A 21,061-nucleotide genomic window follows, 5' to 3' on the forward strand; every position below is an offset into this window, starting at 1 on the left:
CTTGAGTGAAAAATGCCACAGATGAACTTTGTCTTTCAAATAAAATTTACAAGCTTATTCCAAAGTATTTTTGTAGAAGAGCCAATATATGAACAAGATTGCACAAGAGGATTTAACTACTTTGGGGACTGATTGGACAATAAAACTTTGAATTTCCTATTTCTCTTTGAGATAAGAAGCCATAACCACTTAAGAAAAGAGGTTTGTTATTATTATGATATTTTCCCTTGATTGTTTGGATTGTTTTGGATCAACTAAGATATACAGAAATTAGACTATTGGGCAGAAATATTTACATATGGGGAGAGTTTATGCTAGATGGCTGCCTGTCTTTCTATCTTTTAGCTGGTTTTTTTTGTGTCTATGGTGATAATTTAGTTTACAAGGTTAACCAGTTCAAGCCAGTATTATCCAATAGCCTAAAAATAATTGTATGATTTATCTTTTTATTCACTTCTTAAGAATTTTCATTTTGTTCAGTTAATTAAGTGTATTGGTACACTTTGGATATGCATAATGATCACATTCATCATATGGAATTTGTAACTGTACATGATATATCTTGATTCTTTTTTTCCCATTCCTCTACCCTCTCTTCAACCCCTCTTCCCTTTCTTATTTACAGAAGTTTTGTTTCCATTTCTTTGTTCTTTTCTCATTTTTTTCCTTTTCCTTTCCTTCTTTTCCCCCTTCTCCCTCCCTAGTTCTCCTTCCCACTTGAACATTTTCTTCCTATTTCACAATATCTTTTATAAATTCTGGCCCTTATTTATACTTTTGGTTACTCACACCAGAGAAACAATGCAATATTTACACATATGTGTCTGATGTATTTCACTTAGGAGTATGGTCTCAAAGTGCATCCATTTACCTAGAAATACCTTAAGTTTATCCTTCTTTATGACTGGGTATTATTCCATTGTATTTTTTAGAAAACCCGCATTTCTATCCATTCATCAATCAATGGGCATTTGGGCTGTTTCCAAGATTTAGCTATTACAAACTGTGCTGCCATAAACATGGGTACACATATTTTGATTTGTTTATATTTTTTGTCTCTTTCCCCACTGTCTTTCTTGATTTTTTTTCATATTTTCATGTCAATGAACACTTTTTCCTGTCTTTGTGGATTGCTTGAATTTTCTTTTGCTTTCTCCTTCTTTCTTTCTCTCCTGTCCTCTTCTCCAGTTTCCCAAAGCTTGAGTGATCATTCTCAGTCATTCAGCCTTGCTTCTAGTACATTTCCCTCCATTATTTCTTCATTTTTCCCCTATCCCTCTTAACTTCCCCTCATGGTAAATTCCCTCTACTAAGGGGAAATTCACTGCATAGAATTTCCTGGATTATGTTGGATTTTTTTCCATAATTGCAGATCTTGTTCCAGTGGTTAAAGATACCAAATGAATAGTTAACATAGTTTGTCAGCTTCTCGGCTGTGCTTGGTGGTATTATTATTGCTAATTGTACTACTTTAGCCAGGGTGTCATGCCTGTTATAATCAGTTATTTTCTCTTGTATGACAAGACTGTGATTGTCTTGTGTCATAATCATCACCATAGTAAAGTATCCAAGGACTTGGTGCTGAGGCAAATAGATAGCAACTTCTCATCCCTAATAAATTGGGAAAGTAGGGCCTTGGGACAGGCACAAAGACCAAGAGTCAGCTACACCTAGAAGACATTTCTTAGGAATGGACATTTTTTAGGGAAGCCTCCATAGTAGTGATAAATCTACCTATCATAAGCAGTTTACAAGCATCAACACAGAAAGCAAATTAAAATTTAAAAAATAGAAGGTAACAAGACAGAAGCAAAATGCAACCCCAGACCTTCAACCTACACAGGACAAGTGCAGGGAAAAAACAAGATAGAGGAAATCAGAAGCAATCCACGTAAATTTTCCTTTTTTTGGTATTTTCTTCCGGAACCAGGAATTGAACTCACGACCTTGCCAGACAGGCACTGCACTGCTGAGCTAAATCCCCAGCACCCCCATGCAAATTTTCTGAAATTGTAACAGTGGGTGTAAAACATCCACAAAAAAACAAAACAAACAACAAAAAAAAAACAGGTGAATGAGGCTATAGAGAAAATCAGATCAGAAATAATCTCTTCCGGAGAAAAGAAAGAAAAGGGAGGAAAATATATACATATAGATACATAGACAAGATAACTAAGATAATTGTACTAATAATTTCTATTGGTTTATTTAAAGGAACAGTTAATGCTTAACATTTTTTATCAATTTTGCATGCCTATATCGGGTAATCTGAGCAACTATTTTGAAGATAATGATAAGCAAGATAACAATCATTGTTGATTTCCTATCATCCTGTTTTGAAATTCTGTTGCATTTTTAATGTTTTCCTGTTTTCTTTAAAATAAAAAAATTTTAAAAAGAAATAGTCGGGTAAAAAAAGAAATGATGATCATAATGAAGGACTGGCTCAATGAATATAGAGTAGACATAAAAAAGTAGAAAAGCTTAGGAAAATAATGGGAAGAATGAATGCTCAATGTAGGAAAGAAATGGAATACATAAAACAGATTCAAACAGATATCTAGGAGTTTAAAATTTCCATTGACAGTATATGCAACTGAATTAACCAAGGTGAGGACAGAATAGCAAATCTAAAAGACAGGATTGTGGTTAGTGATCATGAAAAGAAGGATATCTTAAAAATAGCAAGGAATCATGAAAAATCAATCCAATAGCTATAACGTGATGCTAAGAACAAGATCAGTTTGATCAGAGTTTATGAAAAAACAGGAGATGGTGCAAACAACATAAAAATCCTGTTCACAGAAGAAATGGCAGGAAACTTTCCAACTACACAAAAAGAATTTGACATATAGATAAGTGTAGCATGTAAAACTCCAATTAACCATGCCCAAAATAAATCTACAACAAGGCATACAATAATCCATAAATTCAGCATAAGAACAAACTATTAAGAATTTTTATTTTTAAACTTTAACTACTAGTGTATTATCCACCACTGTAAGATCAAGTTTTATTAGATTTAACATATGACTAAGATCATATAATAGTTATTATTCTGTGCTTGGCTTATTTACTTATCATAACAATCTATATTTCAATCCACGTTGTTCCAAATGGTAGGATTTTCAGTTTTTACAGATGAATACTATTCCATTGTGAATATGACTACATTATGCATTCATCAGTTGATAGAAACTTAGGTTGATCCCTTTTTTCATCTTTCGTGATTAGTATGGCAAGAAACATAGGAGAGCAGGTGGTCCTTCTGTATAATAATTTTATGTCTTTTGTATACATAGCCAGTAGTAGAATTTTTAGATATGGTAATTCTTTTTAAAATAAACTTTTTTTGAGGAGCTGCCATAGTAAGTGTACTAATTTCCATTCCCACCAACAGTGTATAAGGATTCCTTATCCTGACATTCTCTTCAGCACTTATTAACTTTATACTTCTTGATACTTGTCCTTCTTACTGGGGTGTGATACTGAGTTCTTGTAGCTGGGAATTGCGTTTCCTTGAGGATTAGGGATGTTGAGCATTTCTGGTTGTACTCCTTGCTCCTTGTTTGTATCTTTCCAAGAAATGCCTGCTTTTAGATCTGTGGCCCATTTTTAACTGGCTTGCTTAACATTGTGTTATACTCTGGACATCAATCCCTAGTCAGAGGTACAGTTGAAAACTTTCTTCCATTCTCTAGGTTGTCTCTGCACTTCACTGAGTGTTTTATTGGACCTAAAGACATTTTTAGTTTTATATAATCCCATTTGCTTATTTTTCCTTTAGTTTCCTGTGCTTTTGTGGTCTTACCCAAAAAATCCCTGCCCAATCCAAACTCTTGAAGCCTTTTGCATGTATTTTCTTCTGGTAGTTTTAGTTTTCAATTCAAATTTCTACTAATTTTCAGTTGATTTTTTAATTAGTGAAAGATAAGGGTCTAGTTCCATTCTTCTGCATGTGGGTACCTAATTTGCCTAGCATTATATTTTCAAAAGAGTGTTCTACTTTCAATGTGTATTTTTTTTATTTAAAGACAATGACAAAAAACAATAAGAATGATAAAGAATTTCCAAGCAAGATGATAGAAAATTAACAATGGTTATTATATTGCATATTGTTATCTTCAAAGTAGTTGCTTAGATTACCAGATATAGGCATGGAAGATTGATCAAACAATGTAAACACTAACTGTTCCTTTCAATGAACTAATAGAAATTAGCAGTACAACTATCTTAGCTATCTTGAGTATGTATATATATTCCTTCCTTCTTTTATCCTTTTCCTCATCCCAGTTATTCTTTCTTTTTTGCACAATTTCTTTCCTTTTCACAATATCTATCATATCTTTTGGATCTTATTCACTCTTTCAGTCTTCTGTTGAGAATCAATTGACTATAGACACCTGGATTTACCTCTCTCTCTCCATTCTATTTCATTGGTCTGTATTTCTGTTTTTATACTGGTAAATGCTTCAGAACAGTGGCATGGTCTAGGATTATTTGGTTAAGATCCAAAAGCGTGCCAAAGAGACATCGACACTCCCGTGTATTGCAGCATTATTCATAATAGTGAATGAGAGATGAAAATAACCAAAGTTAACCTGAACTATATACTGAGACCCTGTCTAAAAAAATTTTAAAAAGACAAATGCTGACAAGGGTGTGGTGAAAAAGGAACACTTTTCTACTGTTGGTGGGAATGCAGATTGGTATGACCAATATGGAAAGCAGTATGGAGAAGCCTAAAAAAACTAAAACTAGAGGTTCCACTTGACCCAGATTTCCTGTTCTTTTTTGAGGGGAGAACGGGGAGGTTTTCTGGTACCGGGAACCGAACTCACGACCTTGCGCTTGCCAGGCAGGCACTGTGCTGCTCAGCTAAATCCCCAGCCCCTTAGATTTCCTCTTCTTGATATCTCCCTGGTAGTGTTAAAAGCACCATACCCACAGTAATATATGAACAGCTATGTTTATGGCAGCACAGTTTGCAATGGTTCATCTTGCTAACAGCCCCAATTCCCGTCCACAGATGAATGGATATAGATGTGGTTTTTGTACACAACAGTATGTTGCTCTGCCATAAATAAGGATAAACTTGAGAGATTTTTAGGTAAATATATAAACCTTGAGACTATACTTTTAAGTCAAAAATCAGACACACATATTTAAGTATCACATTGTTTGTCTTGTGTGAGAAAATGAAAGGGCAAATAAAGACTAAAATGGATGACCAATAACCGGAATAAGAAGAAAATATTCATATGAGAAGGGGAGATGTGTGGAGATAGTGGGAAGGGAAGGAAGGGAAAAAGAAAATAGTGGGGAAAATGAAACCAATCTTCTGTAAATAAGGAGAGAAAGAAGGATTGAAGGGAGGAGAGGGTAATAGGGGTTGGGGAAAAAGAAAAATCAAGATATTTTATATACAGGTACAAATTCCCTTTGATAAATGTGATCATTGTATATATATTATATATATATAATATATATGCACCAATAAAATTAACTTCAAAAATAAATAATAAATGTTTGAGATAGATATATTTAGCCTGATTAAATGTTATACAGTGCACATATATCCAAAATATCACATGGTACCACATTATTATGCACACTTTCATGCTTTCATGTTAGTTTAAAAGAAATTTAATTATAAAGTTTCAAAAACAAAGACTACTATACAAAAAATGAATAAATAAAAACTTGTATTTCCCCAAATCATAGATATGTGGAGATAAAAGAATTATATTTTTAATAAGCAAAAAATTAATCCAAGGTGAAGGATATAGTTGAATATTGCGTTTGGTAGAAAAGCATTAAAAATAGGCAATTTTATTCAGAATAAGTAAAACTAATTTTTGAATATTACAATGTCCACAATGAGGCATTAATTTGAGGAAGGATTTGTTTAGATAACAACTATACTTTCAAAAAGAACAGATGTCACATTTGGATCTTTATTTCATTTTTCTTAGTTGGTTCTTTCTAACTTTAATCTGGCAATTTAAATGTTTCCTTCTCAGCAATACATTTTCACTCATTTTGTATAGTTTATGTCCTGGGCAGATGCTTTCAGTGTAGCTACCATGTAGAAAGCAATTTCCTGTGATTTGAAACACCTCTATTTACAAACAAAGAGGCAAAGATCCCTGGTTTTATGGCACTAATAATCTAAAGAGTAGTTTTGGGGAGGTCATCCAATAAATAGTAAACATAATACATAGGTCAATTAATGAAAAGGATTATTATCTGTGAAAAAATAACAAAAACAAAATAGAGATAATTGGGAGCACTGAAACACGACAGTCAGGACAGGTATTTTTAACATAAAATGTGTGTGAGAGAGAGAACGGTGAACACTTTGAAAGAAAGTAATTTTAATGGAAGACATAAGAAATCCCCTGTCTATACGGGAATGCCTTGAGTCCTGAGAAGAACCTGAGTTGGTGTACTGAAGACACTAGAAAATAGAATTTTTAGAGAAAATTAGAGAAGAAAAAAGGAGAGGGAGACAGGCCTTAAGAGGTAGAAATCTGAGATGCTCAGGAAAGTGACCAATAGCCACAAGGTACTTAGGGACTAAGGATCACACTAGATACTTGGTGTCTCTCAAAGGTGAGGGGCAGCACCTGCATGCCTGTTATTTTGGTTTTTCTCTGGTACCGGGAACCGAACTCACGACCTTGCGCTTGCCAGGCAGGCGCTTTTGCCGCTGAGCTAAATCCCCAGCCCCTCTGCATGCCTGTTATGATGTGAAAACACACACATAAGGCATCAGGCAGAACCTGTGTCTCCCTCCCTACCCACATGTTTTGCATTTCCTCACTTCTAAAACGTTTGGATACATAAACTTGATATTTTTTATTACCCTCAATATTTTACACATACTTGACTTTGTCCAAACAATCATCTTATGATCTTTTTGAATACACCCATATAATTCAAGACTTACGTCACATCCTACCTCTCATGCAGTGTCTTTACTGAATACCTCAGATAGATATCAATGACCATTCTCCCAGTTTTCAGTGGTGGTGTCCGAGTGCCTTGCTACAATTTTATAGCCATCATCAAGGAGTCATAGCCTCTACTACACTATAGGGACTGGAACCAAGTTGCCTGGATTTAAATCCAAATTTATCACTTGCTGGAATTGTGACTTTCATTAGAGCTTTTGTAACCAGCTATATTTCTCAGTACAGGAAATGGAGGCTGACACAACACAGAAGGTACAAAGAAAAATTTGTTGGCTAATATTGACAAACAAGTTGTGAGAAATGAATGAAAGGTTGTCCATAGAAATTTCTTCTGCCTGTACAAATGGAAAGATTTCTCCCCAAATTATGATATTCAGAATGAATCAGAGTTAAAAATGATAGCTCCTAGAAAAGCATGATTTATTAAATTGTTAGCATATATCAGAAACCAAGCTACAAGCTTTTTATCACAATATTTAATGGCCAGATAGATCTTGTGGTAAACGTTTAAGTTGAAATTCAGAAAGGTTAAGTCTTATCTTTCTAACATTAAGTCTCATCCTATCAAAGTCTAGTTAAAAATACAGAGTGTTTAAACTTTGGGACTAACTAAATCCAACACTCAGGTTGTCTCTCCGCCTAGGTTTTCCTAGTAACTTTTGTCTCCTCTACCTGAGATCCACTTTTCTAGTACCTGTCCTCCCTTTTCACATGGGTTGCATCTCATGCATTCCCGGCAACATCTAGAGTCTCAGTATCCTGAAGCCCAGGACACTGTCATATTCAACTCAGCTTCCCTCCTATTCAAGTCAAAGTATAAATAACAATAGCAAATAAACTACAATCTCACAATAAGAAATGAACAAGTGAGTGAATAAATAAATTATTAAATGTACCAATAATGCAATACATTTTTTCATTTGGTCATTAATATGACAGCTTTTTTTTCCTCTATCCATTTTAAATGATGTTCTCAAACTGGTAACACAGAAATAAAACAAAGAAGATTTGCACATTCTTGGATGAATTCTAGGGCCTTTTAAAAGTTAATAAGCAAAATTCCAGAAACCATCTAAATGTAGTGTGTTTTAATCAATCATGGAAAATTACAACACTGGGTCTGTGTCAGAAACATGTTTAATCTGATAGAATGTGCCTTAGTGAAGAGGATGTGCTTGCTCATGTTATGACAGCCTCTTCTTTACACATACAATGTGTAGGTTGGCTCTGTTCCACACTTTATCATGCTAATCTCACTGGATATATGACTCCATAAACATTTAGGAGAAACATAAATTATGAAGAACAGTTAGGTTATCATTCTGAATTTTCTACTTTGGCAGATCTTTGCATACAAGAAATATTTCATAACGCATACTTGCAAGATTTCAGAAAAAAAGTTATATATCAGAGTGACAATATCCTGTCACTCACACCTTTTAGGCATTTCTTCTTTACTACCTTCTCCTCACTCCAAGAAATCTATTTCATGCATCATTTGCTTTAGATAAAGCCAATCTTTCTCCAAGTAAAAATTTGTTTACACCTTCCCGAATCTGCTTGGTTTTGACTCCATAAACAATGGGATTCATGGTAGGAGGAAGTAGTAGGTAAAGGTTAGCCACAATGATGTGTATGTGGTGAGGAATATTGTGTCCTCCAAAACGATGAGTGAAAAAAGTAAAAAAGGCAGGCACATAAGTGATTACAATAGCACAGATATGAGATGTACAGGTGCTGAAGGCTTTGTGACGAGCATCTGCTGAGGACAGACTCACTACAGCCCGCAGGATCATAGTGTAAGACACAGAGATACAGCAGATGTCAAACACACCAATCAGGAGAGCAACCATGAGACCATAGACAGCATTGACCTTGACATTGCCGCAGGAGACCTTGGCCACTGACATGTGGTCACAGTAGGTATGGGGGATGAGGTTGCCCTGGCAATAGGGCAGGCGCTTGGTGAGGAAAGTGAATGGGATGATGAGCGTCACACTCCTCAAGAAGGTGGCCAGAGCAGCCTTAGCAATGACAGGATTGGTGAGGATGGTGGTATAGCGTAAGGGGTAGCAGATGGCCACATAACGGTCAAGGGCCATGAGCATGAGCACCCCAGATTCCATCCCAGTCAACATGTGAACAAAAAACATCTGTGCCAGGCAGGCATTAAAGTCAATCTCCTTGAGGTTGAACCAGAATATGCACAGCATGTTGGGTACGGTGGTAGTGCACAAGGTGGCATCAGTGAAGGACAGCAGGGCCAGGAAGTAGTACATGGGCCGGTGCAGTGCTTCCTCATGGCTGATGAGGTAGATGAGCCCGCAGTTCCCCAGGACAGCAACAATGTACATGAGGCAGAATGGGAGGGAGATCCAGATGTGTGCAGCTTCCAGGCCAGGAACACCATTCAAGATGAAGACTCCCAGGGTCAGGCAGGAACTGTTGGCTCCAGACATACTGGCTGACAAGAGGCGAACATTTTATGCTGCTTCACAGATATGGCTTTCTGCATAAAAGAAGGAGAAAAGGATTAAAAACCAGATAAGAGAAACTAGTCTGGACAGTATGACCCACAAATACTATTAGTATTGACCTTCTGATAACAAGCGCTATTTTTTAACTCCTGAGAGTTTTTGAGCTGTAGTATCTAAAAATCCTACCACAGGACAACCACATGGTCCTCAGTGCCCCCCTGCAAACTGAGTAACTAGCCTCATTATCCAAATTTCTCTGCTAGTACACATCCTCCACTCTAGAACACTGAAAACCATGAGCTGGGAGGCAACAGTCCTCATCCTCCCAGCAAGCCGTTTCTATTCTCTCTGCTCAGATTCTTCTCTGCCTTTTTGCACCTAAGACCTCTCACTAAAGTTACAAGAGTATATTTGCAGGAGTACCCTCATCTTTTCGAGCCTATAAGCAGTTTAACTTTCCCATTTTAACAGTGTCTCAAAGATTGGCCATTTGGTCCTGTCTTGATGAATATGAAGGTTGTACTTACATTTAAAATGTCTCAATAATGTCCCTTATAAATTTCTCAAGATAATACAAAATAGATTCTTAATAAAACATACTGTTCAGGACCAAATAAATATTTGATTTGATAAAAACTTATTCTATCTAGTACTCAAACTCTATCTGATGTCTTTAATATATTTTTTCACACTGTTGAGCTTCAAAGGAATTTCTTCACAAGAAACAGGAAAATATTTATCCAGGTGTAGTGGTGTATGCCTGTAATCTCAGCACTCAGGAGGCTGATGCAGGAGGATCACTGCCAATTTGAGGCCAGCCTGGGCTACATGGTGAGCTGAAGGCCAGTGTGAAATGCACAGCAAGACCCTGTCTCAAAAAAAAAAAAAAAAGGAAAGGAAAAAAACAGGAAAATATTTAAAGTTCTAAAGCATTAGAAAGTTTAATGTAAATTCTATAATTATTTTATTAAAGACTTGGATTCATCGGGGTACAACATTTTCCTCTTTGACTTCTCTGCTTTTTTACTTTTTAAAAATTTAGTTCCATGTCTATTCTCAATATTAGATTTATTATCAGGAAGCCAGAAGAGTTCTAAGGATTATTGATTGATCTGAACAGACACTCAGTACAAAAATAATATCCACATCTTTGAATTGTTATTCCTTGTAAGGCTGGAACTGAGTGGTATCTAAAGGGCTTATAGGTTCTGGGGTATCTGAGGAAATTTGAAGTTTCTTAATGATTAAAATATTTCTTTTACTTAAAAAATGAAAATGATGTTTTTAAGAGATTACAGGCATGCACCACCACATGTGGCTAAATATTTTCCTATTTTTTGTCAAGGACTTCCTTTGAAATTCAACAGTGTGAAAAAATATGTTAATGACATCAGATAGAGTTTGAGTACTAGATAGAATAAGTCCTTATCAAATCAAATATTTATGTGGTCCTGAACAATGTGTTTTATTAAGAATCTATTCTGTATTATCTTGAGAAATTTATAAGGGACATTATTGAGGCATTTTAAATGTAAGTACAACCTTCATATTCATCAAGACAGGACCAAATGGCCAATCTTTGAGACACTGTTAAAATGGGAAAGTTAAACGGCTTATAGGCTCGAAAAGATGAGGGTACTCCTGCAAATATACTCTTGTAACTTTAGTGAGAGGTCTTAGGTGCAAAAAGGCAGAGAAGAATCTGAGCAGAGAGAATAGAAACAGCTTGCTGGGAGGATGAGGACCATGGCTTGCTGGGAGGATGAAGACCGTTGCTTGCAAGCTCATGGTTTGTAATGTTGTAGAGTGCACATCCATCTGAAGTTGATGTCATGAAGCAAAGCCATCAGAGCAAAGTAAAACACATCTTGGCACTCAGAAAACTGCATAGACGTTTACATCTTTAAATGTAGATTCCAGGGCAGTGAAACCACAAAGACTGCAATAGTCTGAGCTTTCTGAATTTCGCTGCTTCAAGCTCTCCTGCTTCCTTAAGTACACAGAGCTCATTAAAGTGGAAGTGCAAAAGAATGACAAGTTTCAAGGATTCATGGGTTTTCATTCCCAACTGATAAGGTCTCATACAAAATGTCCTTTCTAATAAAGAAATTCTCATAATGATGCTTCAAAAAAGTCATCATATGGAGAAACCGTCATTTCATAGTTCTAAACCAGAGGAATTTAAAGGTTAAAATGTTAACCGTTCACCCTTTTATATAAGTGCAACACATAAATAAAATCTAAACAAATGTATAAAATCAGATAATGTGTTTATATGTATGAATTTGATATGAGGAAATGAAAATGAGTCTAAATTTGGAAATTAAAAGGGTCATTACCCCATAAGACATGAAAGGGATAGAAAAATACATTGCTTCTTTTTGTTTTCTGTTCACTGTTCCCATATTCCAAACTATTATATTTCTAGCCAACACTGTCTTTGCATTTTCCCAAAGTAGGTATTTTTGAAAATGGCTCAAACTCACCTGGGTGCTAGACACAACCACATCCCTATGCATGGCTGAAAAATCCTTTGGAGTTTTTTGAATACAGGAAGGACATCTTCTTACATAGGATTTCTAGTTTCCCTGGGGACTCTTTCTTTAGCAAGGTATCTCTAAGCTTACTGACTCTCCATAATTAAGTGTCTCAGTAGGTACTGTTGGAGGGAGAATGAAATTTGAGTCTGAACATAAGAGTTTGCAATTTTGAGTGGAAAAAAAATAAAATGTCTTTTCTCAAGTGAGAACTGTAACCACCAAGTCTGGGGCTGATGAATGCCATTTTTTAAAATGCTGTTTCTCATATACCCTGATGTAGAAAATTTGGGAACTATAGAAAGTATAATGAAAAGTTGAAAAATCACTTGTAATCAAAGAATTAAGATGTGTTAGATACATGACTAACTTCCCATGGTGAGTGTAATAAATATGTACTGCAAACATATACTGATAAAGATAAAATTTAAAACAGAAATCAAAAAACTAAGCACAGAGACATAATCACTCTAAAAAGTTTCCTTTAGTTCACTCTATCCTTTTCTAGTTATTATGTATAATATTCTGAGTTTTTAGAAAAACAAGTTCCATTTGATGTGCAGTCGTATAGTTTCTTTCTCTAATATTATCTTGTGGACATTTTTTCCATTCATTATCTAAGCTTTGAAAGCAAACTTTTAATATCTAAACATAATATTATCATTTAATAGTCCTACAAATTTAATTATGGATTTGTCTTTCTTTTATTTTTTTCTTTTTAAGACAGGGTCTCACTATGCAGTTCAGGCTGGCCTTGAACTCATTTTGTAGCCCAGATTCGTCTTGAACTCACAATGACCCTCCTTACTCAGCTTCCTGGATGCTGGGATTACAGGCACGCACTACCACACCCAGCTAATTATGAATTTTACTCTTAAATATTTGTTTATATTTTTCTATAAAACATAATTACTCTATGACTATCCTAATATACTTTGCATTACTAATTTTTCCTGTCTACATATAGCTAGAAAAATTATTGAAGTTTATGAGGTGAAAAGTCATGGGAAGTTTTATATGTGTAAATTCTGGAAAAATTATCTTTATAAAATTTGCATTTATTTTAACCTCTACAAAGTGATTGAGTATTTTGTTCCTCTTTGAGTACTATTGAACGCTTTCCTTTACCAAGTTGGACTAGTTGGAATATGTTTTCACTGTTAAGTTTAAGTAAATTAGCTCTAGTAGAAGTGATTATGAATAGTTCTTCCTGTTTATCATGTTTTTTGTTTAACTGGTTGTTTTTCTCATCCATCTCCTTATCTGTCCTCAGTGCAGAAGTCAGTGTTTATTTAGTGATTGTAAACACTTTCAATACTAAAATACCATCTCCTTGTTGTAGTTAGTATGCATTTTTCCAAGGTAGTATTTGATTAAAATTTATGTTGTGATGAAAAGAAATTTTACTATTTGACATTATCTTCAGATTGCTAAAAACCTATAAAACAATTTTTCTATACTTCATTCATTATTTGAAGTCAAATTGCACCATCCCAATAAAGTCATGTTTCACAGTTTCTATGAAATTCACATACAATGAAATACTACTACAATCTCCTGTATTTCTAGAAGTTGGTTTTGTGAACACTAAAAATTTTAATATATTACTTGAGCTGTTGCTTTGTCTTTTAGCATTAGCTATATTACAAGATGAATATATAGACTCAAGGTAACTATTAGAAAGAATGCCTTAGTTAAAAAAAATAAGATTTGTTTTGCTAAAAAAAATAGCATCTACACAAATTTTGACAAAATTTTATTTTATTTTTTATTTTAAATATAAAAGAATGATAACATATTAACAAACACACATACATTTACAAACTAACACATAAGCAGTACAAGTAATACAGAATTTCAGACAAGGTGATAGGAAATTAACAACGGTTGTCGTATTACACAGTGATATCTTCAAATTGGTTACTCAGATAAACAAATATAGGCATGTAAAATGGATCAAACACTTAAACAGTAACTGTTCCTTTCAGTAAAGCAATAGAAATCAGTAGTACAACTGTCTTAGCTATCCTGTGTGTGTGTGTGTGTGTGTGTGTATATTTCCCTTCTTTCTTTTCTGTTTTCCCTCATCCAGTTATTCTTTCCTTTTGAGCATTTTTTCCCTTTCACAATATCTATGGTACCTTTTAAACTTTATTCACTCTTTCAGGTTCTTACACTAGTGAGACAATATGGTGTTTACACATGCAGGTCTGATTTATTTCACTTATGAGTATGGACTCTAGTTGTGTCCATTTACCTATAAAAGCCTCAAGTTTATCTTTCTTTATAGCTGAGTAAGATTCCATCTCACTCCAGAAAGAATGGCTATCATTAAGAAATCAACCAATAATAAATGCTGGTGAGGCTGTGGAGAAAAAGACCCCTTCTCCACTGCTGATGGAGGTATAGACTGGTGAAACTACCGTGGAAATCAGTTTGGACATTCCTCAGTAATCCAGGATTAGTGGTCCCATTCAATCCAGCTATTTCTCTTTTGGTATTTTTCTAGAAGAATGAACAACATCATATCACAGTGATATATGTGCACCCATGTTTATAGCGACACAATTTGTAATACTACATCGTGGAAGCGCACAAATGCCCATCCATTGAGGAATGGATAAAACATGCGTGATACTATCATAGGAACAGACATAAAAATTAATGGAAAAGAATTGAGTTGAGAAATAAACCCATATATCCATAGCCAATTGATTTTTGATAATGATATGATAATCTTTTGATAATGGTACAATAATCCTTCAGTGCAGGAAAGAAATCTCTTCCATAATTGGTATCAAGATAACAGGATATCCATATGTAAATAATGAAGCTACACTCTTTTTCTACCCTATACAAAAAATTAAATTAAACTAGATCAAAGCATAAATATAAATAAATAGTAACATTAGTAGTATTCTTAGGATAAATCATGGAGGTACTTCTTTTTTGTTTTTGTTTATATTTTTTGGTACCAGGAATTGAACTCAGGACTTTATGCTTGTTAGACAGGCACTGTGCCACTGAACTTTATCTGCAGCATCATGACCTCAAATTAAGTTGTTTATATAAGAAAACAAAAAATAATTAAATAAATGAGTTACACTTCATCAGGATCAAATACTTTTGTGAATCACACAACACTATCAAGAAAGTAAAATACAGTCCACAGGATGGGGTAAATTACTGAAAAATCATGTATCCAATAAGGGCCTAGTATCTAGACTATAGGAAGAACTTAAAATGCAGCAAATGTATTTGACTCAGTCAAAAAATGAGCAAATGACTTCAATACACATTTCTCTAAAGATGAACAATAGGCCAATGTGCCCTTTAATAGATGCTCAACAGCATCAGTCATTAGGAAAATGCAAATTTGAAACACAGCAAAACACAATTTAGCTCATACTAGGATGAGTGTAAATTTAAGAGTCAAAAGATTATAAATGTTGCAGAGGACGTAAGAAGTGGGAACCCATGATGGGTAAGTTTAATTGTCAGCTTCACTGGATTTAGAGACTCCTGTAGAGGTAATTGGATCATGGATGTCTGTACTCATCAGCACATTAACCCACTGATGTTCACAGCTGAAAGCACCTTAGGAGGTGCATTCTACCTCCCATTGGAGGTAGATCAGTGGGAGCATAACTTTGGAAGGTGCATCTCTCATTGGCACTGCTATCCTGCAGTGCTTCCAAGCCACCCTGAAGTGAACAGCTTTGCTCTACCACACACTTCCACCATTATCCTTCTGCCTAGACTGAATCCTCTGAAGCCATAAGCCAAATAAACTTCTGTTCCTTTAGGTTGCAAGTGTTAGGTAATTTGATGTGGTCAACTAATACACAACCTTCATACATCTCTTGCTGCAATATAAACTTATGCAGACATCATGGAAAGCAGCTAAGTATTTCCTCAAAAAATCAAACTTGGAATTATCATAAGACCCCAAATTCCACTTCTTCGTATATAACTCCCAAATTCCACATCTTCGTATATAACTCCAAAATTTGGAAACAGCTGTTCAAACAAAATCTTATGCAAAAACGTGCATAAAAGCACTAGTGAAAATACTTCAAATATGGAAATAACTCAAATATTTATCAATGCTACATGTATAAATAAAATGCAAGTACATATACATACAGTTGAATATTTCTTGGTCATAAAATGAAACCACTAGGCTAAGTGAAAGAAGCCAAACACAAAAAGTAACATATTGAATGATACCATTTATGTGGACCATACAGAATAATTAAATACAGAAAATTCATAGAGACAGAAAGGAGAGTAGTGGCTTCCAGGGGATGGAAGGAGGAAGGAATGGGACACTCCTCACTCGTGATGCTGTTTAATGGATACGTCATTTACTTTTTTTATTTTGTGAGTGATGAAATTGTTCTGGAACTAGATAGCAGTGATAACTGCATAACACTCTTAATTCACTGTTGCTGAATATTGTGACCTTTCAAGTGGTCAGTTTTATGCTGCTTTTTGTTAAAACAAAAAAAGTTAATGGTTATATCAATTCACAACAGAACCCAAAGGAGTATATCAAGCAACTCATTGTGTGATAGAAAGATAAGAAAAGACAAAAGTTAGGAACTGTCAAAAATATATGAAACCACAAGTGCTGGCAAGCGATTGAGTTATGGGGAAGAATGTTCACTGAGATTTCTCTAGAGCTTCTCTTCAGCTGGTGTAAAGCCAAAGGGGAATCAATATTCATTTTAATGGTAAACTGTCTGGCATCTGGAGACTAAGTTAGTAATCTTCTTCCCCAGCACACTCACACACAAACACTTTATTAACATCTCCCAGGGTACATTGATGTCCTTTAAAGTTATTTATATGTGTTTTCAAAACTGAACAAAGAGTTATCAAATGCCTCCTTAGGTCCAAGGAAGGAATCTTGGTAAGTCTTTGCAATGCATGCTTAGAACTGGAATTTGGACTCACTGAAATTGAGTTAAGATTGAGAGCACCGGAGGTGGGAATAAAATGGTACACATTACTGCTTTAAAGGAGACAAAAGGAGGAATATGTTCAGCATGAATTGGGAAGAAAAATACTTTCTGGGCACCTACAATATTTCAGACATATATGACCTCATCTACCCCACTTGATAGGAGTGTCTTCATTTATATGTGCACTGGAAATACCCAATGTTAGTGCAGAAGATAAGCATTCTATAAAAATCAGAATATGCCTTTGGAGCAGAGGTTTTTACGCTGTGTGCCATCAGTCAGTCTTGGTACATATTCAAATCACATTGCAGTGACTACACACCTATGTAATATGGCCCCAATACTCTCTTGAATAGGAACTGAAGCTGAGGAAGAAATTTTATAGATTACTATTTTCCCTTAGCAAATTTATCTTCCAACTTTGAGATGCCTTATTTTATTTTTTTTTGAAATTCTGTATCGTTTTTATTTTTTCTCTTTTTTTATTTTAAAAATAAAAGGAGGAAAACATGAACAGACAGACAACCTTTTACAAAATAGCAAAAGAACAGTACAGACAATACAGAGTTACAAAGTGGTAGGAAATTAATGATGCTTGTTGTATTACATATTGATATCTTCAAAGTGATTTCTCATGAAAACAGAGACATGCAATATTGATCAATCAAGGACTCATTGACAGTTTCTTTCAGCCAAGAAATACAAGACAATAGAACAACTATGTTAGCTATCCTGTATATACATACATACAAAATTTCTCCTTCTTTCCCTTCGTTTTCCCACATCCCAGTTGCCCTTTACCCTTGAGTGCTTTCCTATCATTTCACAATGTCTATCATACCTCCTAGTTTAAATTAACTCTTTCAGGTTTTACACTAGTGAAACAATGTGGAAAACAATACTTTTTTTTTTTTTGTACTAGGAATTGAACTCAGGACCTTGTGCTTGCTAGGCAGGCACTGTGCCGCTGAGCCATATCCCCAGCCAAGACACCTTACTTTTAGATATGCTGGCCCTAAGAAATGTGTAGATCTGCTTTTAGACTCTCAGTTCTATTCCATTCTCTCCTCTCCTCCTCTTCCACATCCTCTTCTTCCTCCTCTTACTCCTGTTTTTTGTCCTCCTCCTTCTTTTCTCTTGTTTTTGCTACTAAAACACAGTAATTATCAGAAAGCCTTATACAAAGTCTCAAGATCTAATATTCATTCTTCTTCCAAGAAATTTTGACTTTTCTGATCTTTTTATTCATTCGCACATCTTACATTCTTTTCTCATTACTTCCATTAGCAAAACAATTTTAAACAATGGAAAGTTAATTAAGTTATCAAAATCTTTCTCTTCCATAAAACTAGATACTGGCAGAATTTGTGTCAAGGGTGTGTGTGGAGATCTAAATGAGATAATATATGTAAATAATTGTAGGCACAATGTCTGAAAAATAGTAGATACCAAATTAATGATAGCCATTGTTACTGTGGTGGGGGTTATTATTGTCAATTTATTTCCTCATGTCTAGGTCTTAAGGTAGAGGACAGTAAGTGCATTAACTCGCCCTCAGCCCATAAACATGATGCTAGCTTCTGTTCGGCAGTTTAGCCCATCATACTTTCAGTCTAGATGAACAGTGTTAGTAGGATCTATGGAGGGAAAATAATTCAAGTCCTTTAGGCTCTGATTCCTAATATCAATTCTCTGTTTCAGGATTTTAAAAGATGTTGTAGATGTCAACTGAATCTGAATGAATTGCCCCAGCAGTAATTGACAACTTGTAATACCATGACTACATTCAACTTGTAGAAAAATGTGTTCTCCCAATGCCACTGAGCTTCACCCTTCTTCATTCCTATTGCTGGGGATTCCAGGACTGGAAGCTGTGCAAATCTGGCTTGGCTTTCCCTTCTGTATTGTGTATCTGATTGCTCTTGTTGGAAACCTTGTCATTCTGTTTCTGATCTGGACTGATCACAGCCTCCACCAACCCATGTTCTACTTTCTGGCCATGCTGTCAGCATTTGATCTGAGTCTCTCTACTGCTACTATCCCCAAGATGCTGGGCATCTTCTGGTTCGGCCTTCGAGAACTGTGCTTTGGATGCTGTGTTGCTCAAGTCTTTTTTATCCACTTTTTTACAGTCATGGAAAGCATTGTACTTCTTGCAATGGGCTTTGATCGCTATGTGGCTATTTGCAACCCTCTCAGGTACACCATGATCCTCACCAACAGGATCATTGGTGTCATTGCTGCGGTTGTGGTTCTAAGAAGCTTATGCATGATTGCTCCCATCATTTTCCTCCTCCTAAGGCTGCCTTACTGTGGACATAGAATCATCCCTCATACCTACTGTGAGCATATGGGAGTGGCACGTCTGGCATGTGCCAGCATCAGTGCCAATGTCTACTATGGTCTTGGAAATATTTCCATCTTATTTTTGGATGTGCTATTTATCATTATCTCCTATGCTAGGATTTTATGCACAGTCTTTTACCTTCCTTCCCAAGATGCTCGCCTGAAGGCTCTTAATACCTGTAGCTCCCATATCTGTGTCATCTTAGCCTTCTTTGGTCCAGCTCTTTTCTCCTTTCTCACTCATCGTTTTGGTCATAACATCCCTCAGTACATCCATATCCTCCTAGCTAATCTCTATGTGGTCATACCACCCGCCCTCAACCCAGTCATTTATGGAATTAGAACCAAGCAGATCCAAGAGCGAGTGAAAGGTCTCTTTGCTAAAAAATACTGAATAAAAAGTAATTCACTCAGGTCATGAATGCATAAGATCTAAAATTAATAAAAAATTATTTTTATCAAAATTGACTATACATATATATGGATATTTATGACAAAAATCTGGCTGTTTCTCTTTCAAGGTATTTTCTAACATAAATAGTTATTTCTAATCACCTTCAAGTGTATGTTGAATGATAAATAAATAGAAATAAGATAATATCTGCATCATTATTGAGAAATAAGCAAAGCTCTAAAACAAATGAAATATAGCGTTTCTAGAGTAAGTAGGGCTACTTTTTTTCAAAAGAGCAAAAAGTTATGCTTTCCAAACTCCAGGTCAACCAGTGCATTGAGCTGAGATCAAGATAGTAAATGTACGCATTCAGTTATGGAGTAGATAGGAATATAGTTCTTCTTTGTCTTTTGTATACACAGAAACATTGTTACTGCTTCTACTATTCTTGAAGAAAAAGCATAAAATATTTTTATTTATGGTAGTATTGTGCAAGCAAAAAGGAGCTACACTGACAACACTTGTCTCACAGTGAGAAGCATATCACAATTCATCACAAAGTAAAAAAAGAAAAATGAAGAAATTTTCAGAAATACGATAAATTTTTTTCCAAAGGAGGAAAATTTTTCAAGGAACAGTTAAAAGAGTATCAGACAATACAAAAACATGATTTATGCACAAAGGAAAGCAGTAAAAGTTATAATTAAACAACTGTTGAAAACTTGACTGTGGTAATATGACTTTTAGGACAGGGTATCCAGTAAGGATAAAACTAGCTTATTTTGGATCAATGCTTCTGCCAAGAAAAATACTTTAAAAATCTGGACAGAATGCTTACAGTGTATTTTAAGACATTGGAGAATAACAATTAGCAAAGATGAAACTGTCAAGATCTCAGGATATAACAGAACTAACAAAGATGAAACCTGTCTCTAGTCCTGCTTTTCTTCCTAATCATGCACATTGCATTTTCTATTTTAAAGGTGCTCTCTGAGAGAGTGATACTGTGAGTGCTTTAGCAGTACCATGAATTGAGTAGGACTAATCATTGCTATTTAACCAATGAAGTTTGCCAAGGAATACAGGAAATAGAATACCATGGGAGAACCTGAGGCATGAAGGTAAATCAGATCAGACCAAACATCACAAAGTAGTGTGTAGCGTAGTTTAGAATTAGCTCAATTCTCTATTAGAATAAGTCAGTGTACCATGACTGTAATGGTCTACCAGGAAACCAAACTAAAACCCTCTTATATAGGTAACAATATTAATCTTCAAAGTATTTTGACGTTTTCCTTCATAATGTTGAGAATTCCATTTTATACATATACATATATACAGATGTATATGGAAAGGTAGCAAT

General features: G+C 35.1%; 2 protein-coding genes across 6 annotated transcripts in view; one reads left to right on the top strand and one right to left on the bottom strand.

The window, feature by feature from the left end:
• Positions 1–8,098: 8,098 nt before the first annotated feature.
• Positions 8,099–21,061, bottom strand: part of LOC102012951 (olfactory receptor 52N2) — a 163,249-nt gene continuing 150,286 nt past the window's right edge. For all 5 annotated transcript variants that reach the window (XM_005380112.1, XM_005380109.1, XM_005380111.1 and 2 more), the window contains one exon: positions 8,099–9,486. In XM_005380112.1, the coding sequence (XP_005380169.1) occupies positions 8,465–9,436 (972 nt within the window). In that variant the 5' untranslated portion in view covers positions 9,437–9,486 and the 3' untranslated portion in view covers positions 8,099–8,464. The remainder of the gene's footprint in view (positions 9,487–21,061) is intronic.
• On the top strand, positions 18,760–19,698 carry LOC102003756 (olfactory receptor 52E8-like). Its single transcript, XM_005380430.1, has one exon. The coding sequence runs from the start codon at positions 18,760–18,762 to the stop codon at positions 19,696–19,698; it is 939 nt and encodes a 312-aa protein (XP_005380487.1).

This window comes from Chinchilla lanigera, unplaced genomic scaffold (assembly GCF_000276665.1).
Source record: "Chinchilla lanigera isolate Chin_1 unplaced genomic scaffold, ChiLan1.0 scaffold00013, whole genome shotgun sequence".
Taxonomy (NCBI): Eukaryota; Metazoa; Chordata; class Mammalia; order Rodentia; family Chinchillidae; genus Chinchilla; species Chinchilla lanigera.